Source organism: Pungitius pungitius, chromosome 3, assembly GCF_949316345.1.
Source record: "Pungitius pungitius chromosome 3, fPunPun2.1, whole genome shotgun sequence".
NCBI classification, from domain to species: domain Eukaryota; kingdom Metazoa; phylum Chordata; class Actinopteri; order Perciformes; family Gasterosteidae; genus Pungitius; species Pungitius pungitius.
Window position 1 is genome coordinate 8,211,255 of NC_084902.1, and position 24,139 is coordinate 8,235,393.

At 45.5% G+C, this 24,139-nt stretch overlaps 1 protein-coding gene across 1 annotated transcript in view; it reads right to left on the reverse strand.

Annotated features, from left to right (window-relative positions):
• Positions 1-24,139, reverse strand: part of grik4 (glutamate receptor, ionotropic, kainate 4) — a 200,086-nt gene that overhangs the window by 28,493 nt on the left and 147,454 nt on the right. The window contains exons 9-11 of the mRNA XM_062561160.1: positions 12,775-12,936; positions 10,293-10,445; positions 9,099-9,203 (exon numbers count right to left, since the gene is read on the reverse strand). Coding sequence (XP_062417144.1) covers positions 9,099-9,203; positions 10,293-10,445; positions 12,775-12,936 — 420 coding nt within the window. The remainder of the gene's footprint in view (positions 1-9,098; positions 9,204-10,292; positions 10,446-12,774; positions 12,937-24,139) is intronic.

Below are 24,139 nucleotides of genomic sequence, written 5' to 3' on the forward strand. Positions count from 1 at the left end.
TTTATCCAAATTCAAGTAAACTAAATTACTAAATGTGAAGAAATCTAATAAAAGAGACACGTTCTCTGACCTTCAGGACTCTGAGGACATTTAACTCATAACATAAGACAGCTTTGTGTGCAATAAAGTGGTGGAGACAATTCTGCACATAAACTGAGCCACCGCTTTGCCACTGAGCGTTTCTGACATTAGCAAGAGGGCATGTAGTTATAACTAAACTTTATATAACAGTTCCCTTCATCATAAATATTTTTCTGAACAGTAAAAAGAGTTAGCCTAGGGAAGACTGAAAATTAAAAATTAAAAAAAGCAAATGTAAAAAATGTTGCTTGAGGATGTGATGGAAAAGATGATACTGAAATCTCACTAATGTGTGGTTCCGGGGAGATGAATCCAAAGTCTAAATTCCTTGCCGGAAAAGCACAGTCTGCACAATGAAATGAGCAGAAATAGGGGGTGGAGGCACATGAACAAGGTGAGAGAGAAACCGTGTTCAATGGATGATCCTCAGACGTTAATGTGGGCTGACAGGCTGCAAATGCAGAGGCTGGAAACATGAACTACCCTCCCAAAATCAACACAAAATACAATCACTCATCATCTGGGCCAGAATAACACTGACAACATGAGCGCAGTGGAACGCTCAGTCCTGATGGGCTTTTGAATACCGTTAGCGGGACGTGGATAACAATTGATAAAACACTGAATAAAATAAAAAGAACGAGGCGAGAGCAGAAGGCGCAACAGTCCCTTGATCTGGTCCTCAGAGATTCTGCGATACAGTTGTGAGTGGTGTGAAAAAGGAATTCATACAGATGCATTGCACTCCCCTTCTATTGACTTTGCCTTGATGGCAAAAAAAAAAAAGAAAACGTTCCATTCCATTTCCTAATTTAGTTTTTGTCTCGATATACAATACTGTAGCCTTCTTTTGTTGACAACTATCAACTATCTAACATTTCACTGACATCTACGAATTTTCCACGAGCCCTTATAAAACGCTGTCCCTGACAATGACAAATAAAACAGTTTCCCGCCAAAACTAAATTGGCAGAATGTGTGTCCTACACCAGAACACCTTCGTTTTTGGGAGGCCATCTGGGGAACCTTTACACCTGATGAAAATGCTCACCTCTTGGCTGTAATGACGGTCCGACCATCACACAGCTGTAACATGTACACACCTCTCACTGCCACGCAGAGTTCTCCCTGTGTCTTCCTCCCTCTCTGACGCACACAGAGCTAGAGATGGAAATATGTTTGAACTGCACAGCTGGAGGAGATCAGAGGGGCCGCCTCGGCCTCTAAACTTACTAACCTCCGTGGCAGTAGCTCAAGCTCCTTGGTAGGAGATCCTGTGTGTCACTCAGACCTGGTTAAGATGTACTCATCCCTGCTGGAGCCTGAGGCTGAGAAAAGAGCTTCAGGCCATGTCGTGGTGTGCTGAGCCACCCGAGCTCCTACGATAATGTCCTTCAAGGGAAAAGCAAAAGAGCGCAGGCCGCCTTGAATCAGTCAACCTGCTGCTCGCCCCCACCCCCACACACCTCTCTTCCCTCTCAGCCACCCTCCCCCTCCCGGGGGCCGAGCTGTACTCGGCCTCTTCCCTCGGCCTCTTCGCTCGCTCTGCAGCAGCCGGGGAGCTAAAAATTGAAATGAGCGCATCTGCATCGGCGGCAGAGAGGGCCGCTGGAGTAATAGTGTTCTCGGGGACGAGGTCGGGGGGCAGAAGAAAAGCGGCGGGAAAGAAAAAAAGCTGATTGCCGTAATAAACTTAGGAGCAGCGTTGACAGGAAATAAATAAATCCAATCCAAAAGAGCACTTTCACTCTTTAACTGAAAGAAGTTCAAATCATTTCTTAGAAATTGAAGTGGCGCCCGTGCAGTATCCCGTGTGTGTCCGAGAGTGTGCATGTGTCTGTGTGCGTCTCTCAGATATTCCAGGCACTCGGGGGCTCATTTGGATATGGGGGAATATGGGTATAACAAGGGGTGTCTCTATTGCTCGGCTCCTCCCTGAGGACCTTGACACAAGGACACCAGACTATAGTTTATTTTAAAAGCTGTAAATGCTCAAATGCTAATTAAGAAAATTGGAAAAGGGTGTTTTAAGGCAGGTCCGGGAGATTTAAATGTTCAGAGATTCAGAAAGACTCACAATGTGGACATATAAATGCACACAAATGAGAACATGGGCAAAGAACGTGTGGGAGGAGGATATTTAAAAAAATCCATATCCAAGGTTAAAGAAAGTGCATTGCGACCAAGGATCTTCTTTATTTAAATCCACTGAACAAAAGTACGAGCTGTGGCTACTTCTGAATAGATGTAGACGAGATAACACAAGCTAAGGCCACCAAACAGTGCTGACGGGCCTTCTTAACCCCTCATCAGTTCAGGGAAGGACCCGTTGACTTCAATTGAAGGCTCTTGATTTTCATTAATATTTGAAATTGTATTGTTCAATATCAATTCCTCCGTCTAATTTGTGGTGAACACCACACCACGGCCAGTGTTGTGCCTGAACGCGTTCATTGAACGATAGTTCATGAACTCGTTCATGTTTTGGGCGAACGTGAACTGAACGTACTGTGTTAATGCCCGATGAACGTCACTGTGAACTCGTTCATTCTGGTGTCTGTGAACGGCGCGTTCTGTCAGGTTAACGTCGTTCAAATACGTTGCCAGATTTCTATAGAAAACACACCGTAAACGCGCTTTAATAAGTAGCGGAAAAAACACCCAATCTGGCAACACCAGCCTCCAGCTTTGCACTGCGCACGCGTCATCAAAAAAAAAAAGAAATGCATGGAGGCGACAGCAGCGTGTAGCAAAGAGGCGGCGTATAATAATTTAAATGAGTTTTATGAAGTTACTGACAAGGGCGGTGAGGATGGGAGGAATCTGACCTTTCTTTGCAAACATTTGCACCTTAATGATAACTGTCGTGTTTTTATTCCTTATTTAAAAAAAGACCATTCAAGCAGCATGTGTTGGAGAATGTACTGTAGGGGTGAACGCTGCAGCTGCTGCTGGTGTGGAGTGAATGGACAGCAACATTAAAGCAACAATGGGGAAATGCTGTTCCCTCAATGCTAATGTAAACCCTGGTTGGATAAGGATTCAAAATTGGATATGAAGATTAAATCTGATGTATAGCTTCAGTGTTAAAACTGATAAGAATTCCTGTCTGTGGTTCTGGGCTGTGGCAATAATTTTGAAAAATAATAGCTTGCAGCAACATATGGGGAAAAAAAGAACTGAACTAGAACTAAACTGTGAGCTTAGTTCACATTTTAAAGTTTGAACTATGAACTGAACTAGTTCATTTTAAAATTTGTGAACTGAACTTTGAACTAGTTCATGTGGAAAGTGAACTTTCCCAACACTGACCACGGCACCCTGTTCCACAAGGCCCTCGGGCCCTAATAAATGTGATCGTTAAACATTGAGAGTGTTCACTACATGAGCTAGAAACTTAAACAATTGATTGTATTAATGCTATTCATTCTTAATGCTGCAGCAAATGCAATCTGCCTTGACCAAAAAGGGGACGGGTTGGGACCAAGACTTTCTATTTCAGTCTGCCAGGGGTTATTCGGGCAGTTTGCACATTCAAGCAGGCAGAGATTTCCATTATGTTTGTGAAAGTAATGGAAAATATGTACTATATAACAAGTAAATAGATAGATTTTCCAGCTATGTTGATGGCATTACACTTTTCTGATCAGGCAAAAATACTACATAAACCAATATGAGGAAATACATGTGCTCCTTCAGGCCAAACTGCGGGTAGTCCCAGTCACTGTAATAATGTCCCAGATCATTTTCATTCATCTTTTTTTCTTCACAGCCGTGAACACTGCAACACAGGCGTCACCCTGGCAGGCTTCATAACAACGCATTATGAGTGTGCTAGTGAGTCCGCCGCAAAACCTGTCCTGGAGCAATGAATTTAGCGAAGCATCTGTGGACTTAATGAGAACAACTGGGTTTGAGTCATGCTCGAGTCGACCTTCGGCCTGTTCCACCTCTGGCCACCACATCCTTTTGTGACCTTTTCATTAACTGCTCCCTGCTCCGCCCTCTCTCCCAACGAACCATTTAACTTCAAACCTCTCTTTCTTTCCTCGGTTGTTCCTCTCTTGTGTCTCATGTGTTTTTCTACACTACGGCTGTGATTTAGTGCCTCGATTATAAAATCTTAATTAGCATTTCTCTTCTCTCCAGGAGTTGGCAAAGAGCGATTCGACCCTCCCCCCCCCCGCCCCCCTGCAATGCACTGATGCGAACATGTGTGCATTTAGTATGCTCGAACACACGCACATAAATAATCACATAAAACACCCAGATGCAGCGTCTGGTTGGCCCCCCCGTCTACTGCATTCTCACACAGAACGGAGCCCAGCGCTGTAACAGGCAACAGCGGGCCCGCCGCAAACTGCAATGATTACTCATTTTACAGCTTCCTCCGGTTTCCAAGCGGGCTGCTGTCACTGAGATCCAGGCAGAAAATGAGGGCCGGGTCCGCGGAGGCCGGGTCCGCGGAGGCCGGGGCGGCCGCAGAGAGACTGGAGGGCTGCGTCAGTGTGCTGCAGCCGGGGGTTGTTTTTGTAACAGGCGATCGGGAGCGGAGGCAGGCGGCAGGCGGCAGGCGCCAAAGCCACACACACACACACACACACCAAGTGTGGACATAAAGCGGCTCACAGAGCGCAGTGTCACAATAAAGTACGCTCATACTTCTGAACCCCTCCAAAATAGAAGAGGCCGTGATTGATTTAAGCAGTTGGAAGAAGTCCCTCTTCTTTTTGATTTTCATAAAGAGGAGAACGCCGTCTGTTCGTTCATAGGAACAGGTTGAGATATATTATCCTTGTGTATATATCCAGAATTATATTCTTTTACAGCTTACTCGTGGTGGTCACACCATCTGGAAAATAGTTTCTCAGACACACGTTCCTATTTGCACACGTAAGCCAAGATAGTTCTCGGTATTATTCTCCCTTATCTAGCTCATTACACTGGCTTGTGAATAGCCGTAGCAAAAGGATATAGAGGATTACAGTCTATTCCTTTAATATGATTAGGCATTCTCGTTGCTGCAAGAATTAGATGTGGTGACCACTTAAACGAAAAGGTGGGAATAAAAAGAGCTCCAGCTGATATTTGACATGCAGAAACATAATTTGACACTGTATGAGTTTGTCTTTGCATCTTTGCTTTTGTCTTTTTTTCTCTTTTAAGACGTTTCTCACTCTTTCGTTACTCTTTCCTCATTTCTATTTAACCTGCCCCTCCACCTGTTTCTTTTGCTTCCTGTGTGGATATTGTGTTGGTTACAGGTGCTGGTGTAGCGAGGAAAGTGTGACGCTTGTTACTTGGAGCAGCAGGGAAATGTACTTACGCCGCCAAAACGGAACAAATAAAGGTTGTTATGTAATTCTGCTACATCATATTCCAGTAATAGGATGCTCAAAAAATCCATCTGAAATGTTTTTTTCCAAGCTTAAAGCGTTGGAAATCTACTTGTGTATTATCGTTGAATCGTTATGGCGCTCTAGAGGGGTCATTTTCAAATCATATTATAGTTTATCGCTCACTGTTATGAGTTTTAAAAAAAGACCACCCTTTTTCAAAATGCACAATAATTCAGACAAAAGAAACCAAAAGAACAGTTTCTAGCTATCTGATTTAAAGTTTGGAATGTACAGCATTAATAATACATTTGAGGCGCCACAATGTCAATATTACAACAATCAATCAACAATTACAAAAACAAACACCTTCTGCTTCAAAAGTCAAATTTGAGACCACATGAATCCAGAAGTTTACTAGAACGGGGGTGAAAAGTGTGCTTTGTTTAGTTAAAAAATATATATAAATCCTTGCTTGACCAGCTAGAAGACCAGTGCAGACCTTTACAATTGATCCTTGTTGTAGCTCATGATTCTCTATTCCCAAATCCTTCTCTATTCCCAAAGCCATCCAGCCGTACCAATGAATCCTAATGGTTGCAATAAAGATGCAAAGGCGAAGCCCATCCAGTGACTTCGGCTCATTTTTCATTAAGAGTACTGGAGAAAACAACCTAATGATGGTGACTGAAAACACTGAGGCGGAGTAATAGAAAGACAGCCAGACAGATACTGTTGGATAGAAAGCTATAAAACACAGAGGACAGCGCAGCGGGAAACTGTTATTATTTCCAAAAATGCCAGCAAGAGAGATTCAATACTTGACAGTGATTAGCTGTAAAGTGTTGGACGCCCCGAGGAGCTGATGGACACGCGCGAGATGATCGATGCTGCATCCACGGGGATCAGGGTGGGGGGGATGGTGGGCGCCTCCGGAAGTGTGGGTTGAGGAAATGGAGGTTGGCTACTTTCAACAATGCACCTCGCTGCACAATATATATACAGGTATATATATATATAAGTGTGAGATGGGAATTCATTAAAGGAGTTCTTTCCCCTTATTTTAATGTGCATTTACCGGCTAGACGTGGCTTGCAAAAGAACAACCAGCCAAGCTTTTATTTCTAAATGTTCTGCTCAAAGGTTTATTATGTAGCCCCACTGTTGGTGCATAAAAAGAGAGAGAGAGAGAGACAGGGGGAGTGAGCGTGGTTGAGAGGGCCAATGAACAGAGGTGCCGGTGTCATCGAGAACAAAGCCTGGAAATCAAAGGAATAATCTATTATTTTTCTGATTGTTTCAAGGTGGTTCCATTTGAAAGCAAACGCCGTATGCGGTGAGCCACACACTCCTTATCTCGACCAAAGCCTTGGCTCCTCTCTGGCTGGCGGAAGCAGCCTCGACCCAACACTATGTGGGAGGTGTTGGTTAACAGAACAAACAACACCGTCATCCCGTCCCCTGTGGAACACCTTGCCGCTCACCATTGACATAACTGCCAGAGCTGCTCCGTAACGCTTCCGGTTGGAATCATCGCATTGGGCCTGATAAAGTTATCCTCAGGCTTGGCTGGCCCGGTGCCAGTGTAAAGAGTGGACACGGGAGGGGTGTGGGGGGGGGGGGGGCACAGGCAAGGTTAATGAAGGAAGATGGGCCGCTGTGGGACTCTTTTACACTGCTGCTTAGCTCGCATGTTTCCTAGGCGTCCCCTCTGTCACGGGAGATGATCCCAGCCGAAAGGGTGAAATGCTTTAAAAACAGAGGTTTGAAACTCAGTTACTCCTCTCTGTGTGCTGTCAAACTGTCCAAGTCTCTGTCTCATAATAGTACGCCAACAAGTGCTTAAATGCTGATAAGGGAGAGCAGAAATGCGACTATCCGCCGCAGCGCAGTGGTGAGGGTTTGTTGGATTATGGATAAGTGAATTGAGATCATACACAACGCAGCATTGACAGAAAAACAGAGCAGAACAGATGACACAGCTGTCAGGGTGAGACAGGCGTTTCGAGGGGAAATCCTATGCATCATTTTGTGCTGCACTATAAAAAGCGTAAACTCGAGGGATTCTAGTTATCTTTTTACATCATTAAACATGAAATGTGAGATACAAAAGCACTGACAGTTACAGGGAAACAGGGTTTTAGGAGCAAGCTGTAGATCATCCAGCACAGAGTGTAAAAATGTCGGAATAGTTTCTGCCATTCACTCGTAATAAGACGCGCATAAAAAGGAAAGATGCAAACATATAGTCTGGGGTAATCCTCTCATTGTATGGACTGAATAAGACTGAGAGAGAGGCCAAGACAAAGAGAAGACGGAGCGGGAAGAACCTCCGTTTTCAGGAGCAGATGTTGATCTGTGATAAAAAAAACAAGCATCTACTGGCCACAAAACCCCAAGAGCAGAGAGCTCGTGTAATGTGTCTCCCTTTACTTTATGACTCTGTCAACTGCAGCCTCACTGCATTCAGATACCACCAGAAAAACAGAGCCCACAATTGTCGTCACTGTTGACAGTTTAGGTTATCTATCATTTCTTGCCTTTTGCAAAGAGAGTGACGGCCCCTAAGAAGTCTCAAAATTTGAGTTACAAAATCAAAGAACAGAATTTTAGCCATTCACAAATAAATGCCATGACATCCAAGGGTTTTAATAGTCTTAATTGAGACCAATGGACCAATACAATGCTTAAACCTACACTTAAACCCACTCTGATATGCTAAGCTAAAGTCGTACTTTCGTACTTTAGAATCCCAACCTGTATCTAGTGTTTGTCCAAAGTTACAGAGAAGCAGTAATAGCAGCAGCAAAGCAAACACCTGCTGAATTCATTTTGAACCAAAATAATTTTCCCACCACGTTGGCTTGGGAAGGATGAGGAAGTGTCATCATGTCTCCCTGCTGCACAATCAGGATCGAGCCATAAAGACATCCGTAGGTCCCTCCTGCAATCGTGACCGTGCAATAGGGCTCTGTGTGGAGCAGTTACAGGTAAACGATTCCTCGCTGTCAAACTGGAGGGAAAACGAAGGAATCGTTGGGGGTCCCTTTCGGTAACTCAGAACCCATCGGCCGTGATCCTGGTCAGACGACGGTTAAACCTCTAGCCTCGTTGGGCTTTCGGGTAGCCGATGGATAGCCAGGCTCTTCCCTGTGTGCGTGCAGCGCATTGTTTCAGTCCGATGGATAACTTTGGACCGGAGAATGGGTTCGGTGTTGGGAGAGGACGACTTGAGCGACCCAATTGTTTCACAAGTCACTTTACAAGCTAATTGTCAACCATTAAGAAGCGAATTCATCTTTGAAAGATCGCCCTTTGATTGCACTCCCTTCCCAGATGATGCCCCGTCCTCTACGCCACACCAGAGTCAAAAGTATGAATATGAAAAAAAAAGCTCTGAAAGTGAAAATATAAGATTTGAATCTGATAATATAAAATCTAAAACCAAAAAAAATATAATATAGTTAATTAAAATATATATATACTGTATATATAAGTGAAGAATGAAAAACATGTATTAAAAACACAGACAAGATCAAAACTTAAACTTTCAAGTTCACATTTGTTTTTCAAATGATCAAAACTTTCGACCTGGATTTGGCTCTAAAAGTTGTGTGATTATGTCAAAGACAGACAGTACCGTCATAAGATTAGAATAATAATATTTGGGAGTTACATTACCTGCCTGAGTCCATCCCGACTGTTCTGCATGATCCTCAGCTCGTAGTTTGATCGCTGACCTCTGCTGTTGAATTCAATGTGGCCCGTTAGACCTTCCAATTCTACCTATCCAACACAGAGACAGCAGCACATTAAAAGATCTCACCAGGAAGTGCAGCCCTCTGCCCTCTGGTCAGCGCCTACCATCGGTGTGACGGGAGGTCATGTTACTGCCTCAGTTTCAGCTCATCGAAAGGGGTTAAGATAATGCTGAAATATCTTTAATTTAGGGCAAAAAAGGTGAGTCTTCTTTTTCTGAGGGAGAAAGACAAACAGTCTGATATCGAATAGCTGTCGTCTTTAAGTATTCTTAAAGCCCAATCACTGACAGTCTTTTCTTCATGATAGGATTCACTGACTGCTCATCGTTTTTCTCTCCTTCCCTATTGTCTGTCAGCAGCATTTCTTTCATCAGCAGTCAGTGAAAATAAGTTTTCTCTAAAATAATCAATGAACATTCATCATAATTAAAGCAATAATGAAGAAAACAGATTCAAAAATACACACGCAAACATATCGCTGCACATGCAGAATGTTCATCTTTGATTTTCAATGTAAATATAAAAGGAATAAGATCCCAAATCGCCCATTAAAAAACATAAACAAGTATTAGTACATGAACCTGTCTGGCTGGTAATCTGAGATGAGCAACGTTAACTTGGATTATATTTAACATTTCAATTAGCTCAACAAAAACCAGCTTACATACATAAATGTATCATTTAGACAACATGTAGATTCAAGAATGTCAGCTACTCCCTTGACAAGTCATCATAATCTGAACATTTTACAATGTTCCAACATGTTTACAACATTTTTAATCTGGGTGGATCTTATTATTTATTTTTATTTAATCACCTAACTTTGATTACATCACTTGTTAATATCCAACACGGCCTGGTTCTGTCCAACGATAACAAAGTCCACCTACCAGCACCCTTAGGCTCAATAATCAAAACGTATTTGTGTAATTCATTAATAAAAGGCGTATTTCGTTACCTTTGGACAGAGTCAGGTGACTTGATTCCGCCTCCAGTCTTTTTGCTAAACCAATCCAACCAGCAGCTTTATTGTTTAAGTACAGTCAAGTGAGTAGTTTATCTCAACTAACTCAAGAAAAACAAATAACCACATTTCCCAAAATATGACCCTTACCATCCTCAGGTAATTCATGAGGCTGGTGCCGTGCTCCCAGATCTTAGATGACTTGCAGGAGAGCTGAGTGGCGCCGACATTCTGGCTACGGTTCAGCTCCTGGACCGCCGCCACCACCGCGTACACCGCATCAAAGAGCAGAGCCGAGGAGAGCTGCAGAGGGAGAAAGGTGATGGCGTCATACATTCACACACGGACACGCACACAAGGGCCGCCACAGCTCCACACACAGCACACAGAACCGCCGGGCGTGACATGCTGGCGCGCCAGGGAGGGGTTAACCCATCCCTGGAGTGGCGGGGGAGATTATTCCATTAGATCATTAGAAAGAGACTGTGATCTGCTGACAACACTCTCTGGTTCTCCGTCTCTCTCGGAGAGACGCCGTCCTTCCCACTCTCATCCCGTACGGAGCTGGCACACCCCGACTATTCCAATTACAGGCTGCTCCTCTCAGCGAGGGCACGCCGGGAGACGCGCCTCTCCCCTCTCATCGAGCCTGCACTAACAGCTTACTCGCCACTATCACGGCGTCACGCGATGAACATTTGATTAAAATACATTACGCCCTACAAGATAAGGGGAGAATCTGGGCTGCAGTGCGATACGTCTTGGTGATGGAAAGAGAAATGAAATTGCCCCTGATGTTTGCTGGGTATGCATGCGGGGGGGGGGGGGGGAGTGACTGTGACGCACATACAATTTGGAGACCAAAGAGAACCAAAAGGGGCCATTAAACTGCAAACCTTACGGTGTATTGCAACCTTGAATTGGTTAACGTAATTGGTGGATTGCACATTGAGAGCAACGCGGTTTTCACAAAAAGCTCATTCCAACCGCAAGGTGATGCACTTCAGTTTGGATAAGTGGGAAAAGTGTCTCGGTGGCCAAAATCTTTCGTTCTTTTGTTTGTATCTTATATCTTATCTTGTATCTTATATTACAAATGCAACCGAATAGTAGCTATTATGTGGCAATGAGCGGGGTGTCAGCTGATATGTAAATCACAGTGGAGCGACAATTTGTACCAAAAAAGAGCCCCGATAACAAAAACACAGTACAAAGCAATGCATGCTTTAGAAGCCACTGCACATGAGCATCAACATCTCTCGGCTAGAAGGGACAAGCTACTGTGTTCGCTCCCTCAGTCTAAATCTATGAGCGTTCGAGGGAAGGTTTGTAGTCTTACAGTCTAGTTCCCTGGGGTTTTATTTGTTGCAGTTTTTAATAAACACACGGTCAGAGATCTTCATTCAGCATAGCCTATTCTTCTGCCAAGGTTTACTCCATTTATGTGAGATGCTTATGCTATTTCAGGAATTTCTTATAGAAAAAATGACATAGTAAGTTTCAAACTCTGCTCCATGAACAAATACAGACTCACCTTGTGTAACCGATGTCTCAGTCTCATTATGATGGGTCCATGTGGTTGGGTACCATAATGCTCATTTGAGAATATAAATATCTTCACCTAATTGCAATTTATGTACATGCAGTACGATTTGTCATTTGTCCCAGAAAACTTTTCTCCCTTGGAACCTACCCTATTAATTAAGTGCACGCTGGTTGCATTTTCTCAAGTGACCTTTTGAGATCAGCTTGCATATCTTGGTGGTGGTGCACATCTTCATCTTTGAATGCATTGAATGTCTGAGCCCTGCAAAGAGGTCACTGTACATTTCATGTATGTAAGAGCCTCAGTTGGATTTCCTCCAGAGCTAATTACTGTTAATGAAAAGGCAGCATATTATACATGTGTCTAAAGGAGGTAATCACTTTCTTGCTCTGCCTTCATCCGCCGTTATTCTCTTTAGTTATTAGCTAATTAGGCAAAGATCCTAATTTGCGGAAGCGCAGGAGTATATAGGCAACCGGCTGCATGCAAAACTATTTTTTAATGCAATGTTAAAACTATGCTTGACCTGTTTCACCACCAAGCATTTGTGAGGCAGAGGTGATGGTTGTGCATTTTTCTTTCCTTTTTTTAACTTTAAAATAATTATTTCATTAATAACCCTGCTGTTTCCAATTGAATAATTCCTAAAGAAGAAGAAATGTGTAGTTTTTTGTTACTTCTCGTTGTAGTTGTTGGTAGCAAATTCTACTTTTTTTTTAATGAGACATTGCATTTTCAAATGAAAATACTTTGAAGACTATGAATTTTTACTGACTAATTAGTTTTACATTAGTTTTCCCTATAGTTATTAACATATTATTATTTATTCATTACAAAACAAACATATATACATTCATTCTGTAACCTTGGTTAGTTTTAAAACATTTATGATTTATTACTGCTGCAATCGCTGGTATTGATCAATCTGGGAAACAACAACTGCATTCAGAAAATGCTACAGTTAACTGGATAAACGTCACAGTGACTAAGAAAAAGGAATAAAAAGGTTCATCATTTATTATTTGCAAAATTGTTTTTTTCTGTGTGTGTTTGTGTGTGTGTGTTATCATGTGTGTGAGTACTAACTGGGGTGCCGGCGAAGGGCGCGTGGTCACAGTTCTCTTGCCAGGAGCGGTTAAGGCTTAGCGTAAAATCCTGGAAGAAGGGATGAGTTTTGTTGAAGACTGAAAAACCGACTATGTTGACTCGGTGGTCCACCACGTCGTCCAGTCGGAGTAAAGAGAATTCCTACGGAGCAAAAGGAGAAGAGGGAGAGAACGACACACAGAGATTATTGGTCGAAGCTGATTTAGCTGTCATGTTTTGCCACGATCTGCAATACTGCACAAATATTACGTATCGAATCAATATCAAAGTAAAAAGGGCATCTGTTAATCGAATAGGTTTACATCCGATTTAACCCGCCTCACTTGGCTTTGGTCGACCCATTAATTCCGACAGATTGACATGAGGGTGCTGTTTCTATGCATTTGGTACGTCCCACCATTTAGCTATGCATCACCGCACAAAACCATGCTTTTTGCACTGGCTTTATGACATGAATACTGGATTCCAATGCTAAAGGGATAGGATTTTAGACAGATGGATTAGGTGGGACAGAGCTCCACGGTATATCAAAATGCTCCCAGTTAGGAGGAGAGGAAGATACAGGTATTTGTTTGCAGCTCCAGGGGCACAAGCTGGTTTCTCTTTTTCTGCCTGGGGAACAGCAGACAGGGGACCGGTAGAGAAGAGGAGGAGGGGGGTGACTGGGGATGGACGTTTCCTGAAGGTTAATAGAGGTGTCAGAACCTAGCAGCCCCTCAGGTGGAAGCTTTCGCCTGGCAGCCTGTTGTGGCAGCGAGCTTATGACAGCCAGCGCTAGCCCAGTCTACCTGTCTGTCACCAGGGATATGGGGACTCTGGAGATAGGAGCGGCTGGAGGGGACGGTGAGGGAGAAAATAAAAATGTGTGATGAGGGAGTTAAGGGGTCGCAGGTTACGCTGGGGAGTTGCAGAACGAGAAGACAGAGCAGAGGAGAGGAGACCCGTGCATGGTGTGCATATACTGTCTATTAGTTACTCAGGTCAACAGCATTGGACAAGTTGTTTATAAATGAAATGAAGCGTTGCGTTAACCAGCACCCGGCTCTAGCTGACAGCCAGACGAGTGAATCATCATCACTTCCATCACTTCCAATCATCCACGGACCAATCACAGCCCACTCTCACTTCAAAAAGGTTCCTTTAGATAGGACGTCTCTCACAGATCCTTTCTACACTAATGCTGTGACGGACTGCGCTGCTGGAAAAGTGCCCCACCTTTTTTAGTTCAGAGTTCATTTCATAGACTGAAAGGGACAAACAATGGTGGTAAAATCTCTTTGATGAAAAGAATAACTATATCCCTTTCTGTTAGAAATGTGTGGTACCAGCTCTGAAGATTAGGCTAACATATTTTTCTTTTAAAATAACCAGAAACACATTCAGCCAGAGGGAAATCTTCGCTGTCTCCTGGAGATATTATAACACTTACAAAGTCTAGGGCAGAAAAAGCAAAAAAATGCCCTTTTCATGTGCAAGAGGCAATTCAGATAATGGCCGTTCAGACAAAAAGCGGGAATAGGTCATTGAATCAAACAACTGCTAAAAAGGTTTGTGGAAAAAGCTCTCGAACCAAGAGGAGCAAAAGTCCCTCTGCTGTGGAGGCATGTGGATTGACTGCACTCAGATAGAGACCCAGAGCCACACAAAGCAAAAAAAAAGTAGTGGACACACACCTTGATTGGGAGGACGCCAAATGTTTAGCTTTGCTTGCATCAAAACCAGACAACTGGTGAAGTCAAACATAAACATATTGTGGAGATGGACAAGATGAGCTACAAGGACATCCGAAAAGATGTGGGAGGGAGAGGAACAGAACCGCAAAGCAGGTGGAAAGATACGAGACATGTGAATGATACCACTGCTCTGTGGCAGGAGGGATTTAGTGGTGGTTTCAAGGTTTCACTATTTAACCATTGGATGAGTGGTTGAGTAGTGTTAGGCTACAGTTAGAGTAAAAAAGCAATTTTGCATGGGAACTATACGATGTACTGTAGAAAACATGACACACTGATAACTTTGATCTACCTTAAAATATTGGAACACAGTATACTGATTTGAATGTCAATTTACAATTGTGATAATTATCTTTCAACAGTAGCTCGGAGCGGTAACATTATGTATGTATGTGATGCAGAAACTACATATTGCTTTGGTCCAGTGTGCACAGTCTGCTTTAGTGGCATACTTGTCTTTATTACATTTGGCAGTATGCAGATTGCGTATACAGTATGCTATTTTCACCATAGCTTGACAAACACTAATCATTTCTTTATCTTTGTTCATGAACTCAAAGGATAAGAACGTAATATTCCTGACTTCCGTGCATCACATAAAATGCCTTTTTTTTTCATCTTTAGCCGTCCCTTGTGGGGTCTCAGAAGCCTTTTGAGACTGACCATATAATTACTGGTTAAGGGTACTTTAATAGATCATTAGAGGCGGAGCTGTGCAAATGAGCCTCTCGTTAAGTACGTCCCTCAAGGGTGCCTGCACGTATGAATATACATACGCTGACGCCCACAAAAACAGAACTTGTGCACACCCACACGCTGAAAAATAAAAACCCTATAATTGAGTCTGCACACACAGGATCAAGGTCACCAGAATATCTCAAAGCTATGTCTGAAGAAAACCCATGTGCTGGATTCAGAGTCTTTCAGGGCAGAGACACTGACACACAAGCGCATTCCGAATCAAACACACATGGTCAGACACAAACACAGACTTCAGCCCTCCACATGAGAAACTGTGCTCTTGTGCCTACTAAATGGGTAACGTGAAGCAAGTCTTCCCTTAGCAGAGCTGAGCAGTGGTGGGACTAAAAGAAAAGACCAATTGAGAGCAGTGGACAAACAAGACTGTCCAACCAACTGGGGTAAAAAAAAGGGTGGTGGTGGTGGGGAGGAATGACGATGACGTGGGTGTGTGCGTACGAGATCAATCTGCAGTCAGGAACCTACGGCCAAACGACCCAAAGCTGTGGCTTCACCTCCTCAAGTCCTCAGTCACAGTCCGAGAGCATTTTAAAGCCTCCATCAGATCGATTCTTTACTGTATTTTCAGATCCTTGCAGTGATTTTTCTCACTTTTCACATTATGGACCATTCATACGTGCGCACAAGTACGCTCACTAACAGAAATCCCAGCCAGTGTGACTGCTTGGTGTTTGTTGCGATGAAGTCCGCTTGAGCAGTGAATAATGAGGTCCCGGGAGGACGATGGTGTGGCTGGCAGTAATGAGCCGTCCTCACCACCATGTGGACACCCTCCATAAATCAACCATGGGCATTCAGAAAGCCAAACCTCTTCAGATCAACCCGCCCTTATTTGTTTTTGCATTGGTCTCATCTCTCTAAATACAGTGAAATACTGACATTCTCAAAATTGCTATGCATCCTCTAAGAAGCAGGCTCAATCTGCCCAATGTGGTACGACATCATCTGGTTGACGATGTCTCAGCCGGGGATGTTCTGATGAGACCTCAGCATATCAGGCTCTCGATATTAAGGTTTCTTTTCCTAATATCCCCATGGTATGTCGAAATAAGAATGCCTGCAATATCCAATCAGGGAAATACAAGGAATCTCATGTTTTCGTCTCAGGCTATAAGAGTAAAATGGGTTAAATTATTTTAAACAATATCTAGAGCATTATTATAACAAAAAACAGCATTTGGATGCCTACAGACATAATGGAGAAAGTGGCTTTTGTGTCTGGTAGTGAAAGATGTATGTTGTTGTCCAAAGGCATACTTATCTCCTCAAAATTACAATCCCATACAACTAAAATGCACTCTTTATTGTGAGTACATGTTGATACCATTCCATTGCAATATAACTCAACATCGACTTTTCAATTCACCCTGGACTAGAGAAGCAGCCCTATAAGTGCTGTTCATTTTTTACCCATCGACCCCAACCTTCTCCCAATGTGGACTTCTGCAGAGTTTGATGAGAACAATATTTGTGAAAAATCAAACACAAACAAGAAAAAAAAAAATCCCTCCTCAAAACATAAATGAAAAAGCAGTTTGGTGGTTACGGGTCATCATTTCTGGGAGGGCAGACATGACGGAGGACTGCTTTTAAACACACAGCAGCATGCTGTGCAGCCAATGGTGACTCATTGTGTCCCCTTCCCCGCATTGCAAAGATGAAAACAAAGCATTGCAATGACTGAGTCATCCGTCTGAAAAGAAAAACGGAACTTTCTTACGAACGATTAGGTCAATGAAGTTTGATGACGTTGAGAAAGAATGATGTCAAATTAGAACATTTGAGGATGCAATAATTCATTGGCATACTTTTTACATAAATGATAAGTATCAAGGGCTTCTACAATGAATTATGTATTAACATTAGATAACCTATTTGAGTACTCAAATAAAAACATGTTGATACCATTCCATTGCAATTTCTCATCACAATTTTTGACACAACTGAATGGCTTTTTAACAGGCAATTATTTAATATATTACATCCTTTCTGCGCCTGCCCTTTACTGCCTCACCCGCCATCCCTTCCTCTCGCACTTGTCTCCCGCCTAACTTCTCTAATGTCTCCCTCCTCTGCTGACACTTCATTTATCTCTGGTCCTGACATCCCTGACTAATGATCTGCCAGACTGCTCCCCTGCCTAATCTGTTTCCCCCTGAATCATCTTGAGACGCTCATCAGCGTCCTCACGCGGCTCCCCGTCTCCAGTCAGGGGTTTTTATCTTACCCACTTATGGTCCAGACAGCTTTCAGTCTCCATTTTGCCTGTGTTTGTTCATTGTGTTATTTGTTGACATTCAAGCAACCCTGTTCACTTGTCCGTCCCGCCTAAACGTCCACGTGGGCACGTCAGACAATACAATATTATCAATTTAGAGTGAGAATTAAGGTAAGAAAGAGGGGCTGGAGATGCTTATTTTGTCCTCCCACAACCAAGCAGAATTATTGCCTTGCATCCTAATTGATTTACAAGTCAGGGTGCCCTATAGGTCGATCGCCTGCCATCGGAGAAAAAAATAAAATAAAATCACTTGGGGTGGCATGCGCGGCCGACCGCGGCAGCTAACAGTTGCTCATTAGCAATCCTTGCTCACTAACAAACACATTTCATATTATTCAGAAACAACCCTGACTCACTTCAAAACTCCAATCGGTGCAAGTTAGCGGAGCAAGACAAAGACCATGAATGTATGGAATGGCTGTGACGGTTCCCTCGAGAAGCTTTTTTTTCTTTTTTTCAAACCGTAATATTTAATATTTTGGGCTTATGGTACGCAGCGCTGATGTTCCGTTGGAGCAGTGAATAATGAGATCCCAGGAGAACGATGGTGTTGCTGGTAGTAATGAACCGTCCTCACCACCACGTGGGCACCCTCTGTAAGTCGAGCTTCCTCAACAGGGTATCAGGGTAAATGAGGCAAATCCTCTTCAGATCAAACAGCCCTTATTTGTTTTTGCATCGATCTCATCTCCCTAAAAGCAATTGCTATATGCTGATGATGTTGCGTTTGGTTACAGATACTACACCCCCCCCCCCCCCCCCCCCAAACACACACACACACACATACACACTGGGAGCAGAAAAAGAGTGGGCACCCCTGAGGTGTAGTACATGTATAAGGGTTTGGCTCCTTTCTTTCAGGCTCCCCTTTATGTATGCATGTTGCCATTGTCCATCTGTTTATTACCTCGGCCTCCCTAGAGAAAATCAATGTAACAGAACATCGATGTAAAAGAATGGCAATTCATTGACCATCGTTAGAGCTAATGATCTGTGGACGCCTGCTGGGGCGAAGAGAGAAGATATTTTTTTGGGGGGGGGGGGGGTTGGGGGGGATTTTGCCCTGTCTCCTCTTTTTGTCAATACGGCTGGTGCGAGGGAGGACTCAGATGCAGAGTAATGAGAAAATAAAAGGACTTTAATTGTCAAAAAACTCTAAATCAAAATCACTCCAACCAAAAAAGATAGGAAGGAGCCAAAAACAAAACCTGGGACCTGGACTTGAGACACCAACAGGCTTGACATGAACCGTCGACATGAAGACAATGACGCGACAAAGGACAACTGGCACACAGGGCTTAAATACACAAGGGAGGTGCAGGTGATTGGACACAGGTGGAAACACTCAGGCAATCACGGGACAAGGCAGGAAGTGAAGTTACCCAGGAACACAAGAGACATGAAAACTACAAAATAAGACAGAGCAGAACCAAACCGTGACAGAACCCCCCCCTCAAGGACCGAATTCCAGACGGTCCTAAAGGGGGGCAGAACCATGAAAATCAGACAAGGGGCGGGAGGGTGGGGACCCGACAGCTATGGTCCGGCGGCCTGCCGGGGCGGCGGCCGGGCGTGGGGTGCTCTGGGGGTCTGCCGGGGCGGCGGCCGGGCGTGGGGTGCTCTGGGGGTTTGCCGGGTCGGCGGCCGGGCCTCGGGGTCTCGGGGGGTCTGCCGGGTCGGCGACCGGGCCTCAGGGTCTCGGGGGGTCTGCCGGGTCGGCGACCGGGCCTCAGGGTCTCGGGGGGTCTGCCGGGTCGGCGACCGGGCCTCAGGGTCTCGGGGGGTCTCCCGGGTCGGCGACCGGGCCTCAGGGTCTCGGGGGGCGCCGGGCGGTGCGGCTCCTGCGTCGTCGTGGCGTGGGGCGCCGAGCTGTGCGGCTCCGGCGTCGTCGTGGCGTGGGGCGCCGAGCAGTGCGGCTCCGGCGTCGTCGTGGCGTGGGGCGCCGAGCTGTGCGGCTCCGGCGACGTCGTGGCTTGGGGGGCCGAGCTGTGCGGCTCCGGCGACGTCGTGGCTTGGGGCGCCGAGCTGTGCGGCTCCGGCGACGTCGTGGCTTGGGGCGCCGAGCTGTGCGGCTCCGGCGTCGTCGTGGCGTGGGGCGCCGAGCGGTGCGGCTCCGGCGTCGTCGTGGCGTGGGGCGCCGAGCGGTGCGGCTCCGGCGTCGTCGTGGCGTGGGGCGCCGAGCGGTGCGGCTCCGGCGTCGTCGTGGCGTGGGGCGCCGAGCTGTGCGGCTCCGGCGTCGTCGTGGGGCGCCGAGCTGTGCGGCTCCGGCGTCGTCGTGGCGTGGGGCGCCGAGCTGTGCGGCTGCGGCGTCGTCGTGGCGGGGGGCGCCGAGCAGTGCGGCTGCGGCGTCGTCGTGGCGGGGGGCGCCGAGCAGTGCGGCTGCGGCGTCGTCGTGGCGGGGGGCGCCGAGCAGTGCGGCTGCGGCGTCGTCGTGGCGGGGGGTGCCGACCCAACCCCTGACCCCACCCCCCCTTCAAGGACCGACTTCCAGGCGGTCCCAAGAGGGTGGGAGGGAGGGGTCATGGTCGGGGGCCGTGAGGACGGGGCTGGAGGGGTCATGGTCGGGGGCCGTGGGGACGGGGCTGGAGGGGTCATGGTCGGGGGCCGTGGGGACGGGGTTGGAGGGGTCATGGTCGGGGGCCGTGGGGACGGGGCTGGAGACTGGAGTCTTGGGGCCGGAACGGGCGGAGACTGGAGTCTCGGGGCCGGAACGGGCGGAGACTGGAGTCTCGGGGCCGGAACGGGCGGAGACTGGAGTCTCGGGGCCGGAACGGGCGGAGACTGGAGTCTCGGGGCCGGAACGGGCGTGGGTCTTGGAGCTGGGGGCGTGGGTCTTGGAGCTGGGGGCGTGGGTCTTGGAGCTGGGGACGTGGGTCTTGGAGCTGGGGGCGTGGGTCTTGGAGCTGGGGGCGTGGGTCTTGGGGCCGGTTCGGGCGGAGACGGGCGTGGTTGGCGCCGTCGCTGCCGCCGAATGCGGAGGTCCAGGGCGTGGGGGTCGTACCTGGCCTGGAGGCGGGCGGCCAGCTCCAGCACGTGTTTCCAGCGTGTGCTGAGGACCGGGGGCTGGACGCCGGCCTCCATCGGCGAGGTCCAACCTGAGTCTGGAGAGGGGCGAGGGTGGTGACTGGAACACCGCCCGGAGCCTGCTGGCGAGCCGTGGTTGGCCTTACGCCGGGCAGCCAGCTGCACACTGCGTGGCCCACCAAAGGCCAGACGGGTTCCCCAAAAAGGGTTTTCAACATCGTCCTCTGCTGAGTCCTCTCTGTGTCGCGTCATTCTGTCAATACGGCTGGTGCGAGGGCAAGGGAGGACTCAGATGCAGAGTAAAGAGAAAATAAAAGGACTTTAATTGTCAAAAAACTCTAAATCAAAATCACTCCAACCAAAAAAGATAGGAAGGAGCCAAAAACATAACCTGGGACCTGGACTTGAGACACCAACAGGCTTGACATGAACCGTCGACATGAAGACAATGACGCGACAAAGGACAACTGGCACACAGGGCTTAAATACACAAGGGAGGTGCAGGTGATTGGACACAGGTGGAAACACTCAGGCAATCACGGGACAAGGCAGGAAGTGAAGTTACCCAGGAACACAAGAGACATGAAAACTACAAAATAAGACAGAGCAGAACCAAACCGTGACACTTTTAAAACCAAATGATTCAGAATGCTGTGTGTGCGAGCTGCTCCGTGTTCCGGTAGATCGCGTTCGCAGCGATTCTGCTTTACGATCGCCGGAGCACTGCTTCTAAGTAATGTAGTGAGTGATTTAAAAACAAGTAATCCCTGTAGTTGATGGGGCAGAATTACTCAAGTAATGGGGAGGAACAGGATCACACCGAAATCACTATGTTTCTATCAAACGTGGTTTCTTTTGTTCTTTCGTCAGGCGATAAAGCTCCCAGCTACGGTGAATTTTCCACGCAACATTTAGAGTCAACTTAACACGAGCCCTTAGTATTCTGGACATTAATTGCTAGATATAATAGAAATCTTGGCCCTCTGGGTCACAATGAGCCGAGAGATGAAAAAACACGCTGCACGAAAACACACCTAAACCGCAAAAAACTCCACGGGGCTTTCACCAGCCTCTCACTGGAAAGTAGCTTCTCCAGCCTCAGCCTACGTTCACACACACAAACAATCAAAACTAAAAATGCACACACGTACACACGCGTTAGCATTCCCTCCCTGCACTATGGCTTCCATCTAAGTGATTTGAATCCAGCGATCCAAGCTACTCTGCAGGATTGAATAAATCAGTTTGGCAGTGACTCGTCACATGTTGACGAGATGCATAATGTCATTTGAAGGTTAGGTGAGCACGGGATTGGACCCAGCAAAGCCTCACGTGGCACACTTTCACTTTGTTGATGTCGTTTTGAGGCTTGATGATATCGTGCATGCTCCCTCGATCTCATTTTCTCACACACAAGCGTGCCAACCACACACACACACACACACAATCAGATACACACATCCAAATCACACAAAAACAGTCAAAAAACCCTCTTTGACACACAAAGCCAGGCTGAAATATTATCCCTCTGTGCAAAGCGGGGGCCTTCACTTCGACCCCTCCCTCCCACAATCACACAGCCACCCCTCCGTCTGTTTGTTTAGTTCTTCATGTTCCATTTCCCCTCCACACACCCCTGATTCCTCTTGTCACTGCAGTCATTGTCATGCATCCGCGCTTGAAAAACCGCCAACATTCTCTTACACACACGCACACACCAACACACACACACACACACAAATAAATGACAAAACTTCAATGAATAAACTCAAGCACATGCTCACCCATGAAACATCTCCATTGTCCCTCACACACATCTGGTTGGAACGTTCTAGTCTGCTCATCTGCCGGCTGCTGCTTTCAAGGCATAAACTGTATATTCCTTGACTTCTTGCGTCATGAGCCAAAGACAGTGATACAGAAACAGACAGCACACTCTATTTACATTTCAACAAACACACACATCATTCAAAAAAACTCCTATTTGTTTTTCTTCTTTTCTCATATTAGTCAGAGCGGACTGGCAGGTTTGTATTGAAGGGCGATGAGGGGAGTTGGGGTTTCATCTTATTCTAGTTCATCCTTATTCCTTCATACATATTGCTCTGCTCCTCAGCATTTCTTCTTGGCCAGTTGAGGTTCTCCAAGGCTTCTTTTAATTCCCCCGCAACACTGTCAAATAATGACATGTGCTGTATAATTCAATTGAACAACAGATTACAGATGTATGTGCATACAGATGTATGCCTGCCTCCAGGAACTGCACAAACATAACTCTCAAACTTTCTCTCTGCCTCTTGTTTGAAATAACTTTGCTTCATTCACTCATTTGGAGGAGGTTGCTTTGCCCGTTGCCAATCTGCAAATAATAAAAGGTAGTTATTTTATGCCTTTGTCCTTTAATATATCCTCCTTTTAAATGCTACAGCTTTCCGTACTGGCACAATTCCTTCTGGGTTTGACTGGTCTCGATACCAATTTTGAAACAGAATTCAATTTCAAGTTTATTCTCATGGTAGTTTCTTATCGCATATCTGAATTGGAATGAATGTAGGGAATTCCTCTTTAAAGTGTTTTTTTTAAATGATAAAACAGCATTAATAATCAACCTCACCAAACTACGCTATGCACCATGGTACAGAATAATTATATATATATATATATATAAATATATTTACACTCTTGTCAGTCAAACTGCTTTAGAGGGCAGCCACTGTGACTGTGAAAATGATTGGGATTTAATTAATTCCCCTCCACGGCTTATGTAAAGTTTATATTTGCCTGTTTAGACACAGACTTTGAGAATCAATCAAGTGAGTAATAGAAAAGGTAATAGGTTACGTGGACGTCGACAACAGGGAGCTGCATCCGGCCAGAATATAAACACTAAAATTATGTAACAACAAGTGTGTTCCGGCCAATATTGCCTACTTTATTCTCATTTGTGATTGAAATATACCAACCTACCTCATTAGGAGTGACATGTGTGGATTCTGTATGTAACGGTAGCAATGCTCGCTTGCAGCTATCAAATGTATTCCCCAGGTAAGCTTGATTTACTCATTTCAAAGTTTTTTTTTTTCCCCAGTAGGTTGAAGGAAACTTTGGCTCTAGTTGAATACCAGTCCAGTCTTTGGTTTTGATATGCGGTAAGGTGGGTACGGTGTCTTTGATGGCTGAGGCGTTCATTTCTTTTCTCTGGGGCACTGCTCTGCTTCACCTGAAACGTTTGTTAATCCCACTTCCATCGCTCACTAAACCAATTTGTTAAAACAGCAGCAAAGCTCATTAGATCCTTCTGGCAGTTTATTATCAAAGCATGAGTCATAAATCACATACAGTACAGGACAGTTTGAGTTGCAGTGTTTTGCATCATCGTTTTGGTATTATTGGATGTTTAATCTGTTTCCCTGTTCTCTCATGTGGTTGCTGAGCATTGTTGCAGTTTCAAATGTTTCTGATAAGAGAATATTTTGGATATTCTGACACTCCATTGACACTTATGAACAGTTCATTATGCTCCATATCAGATTGCACACACAAT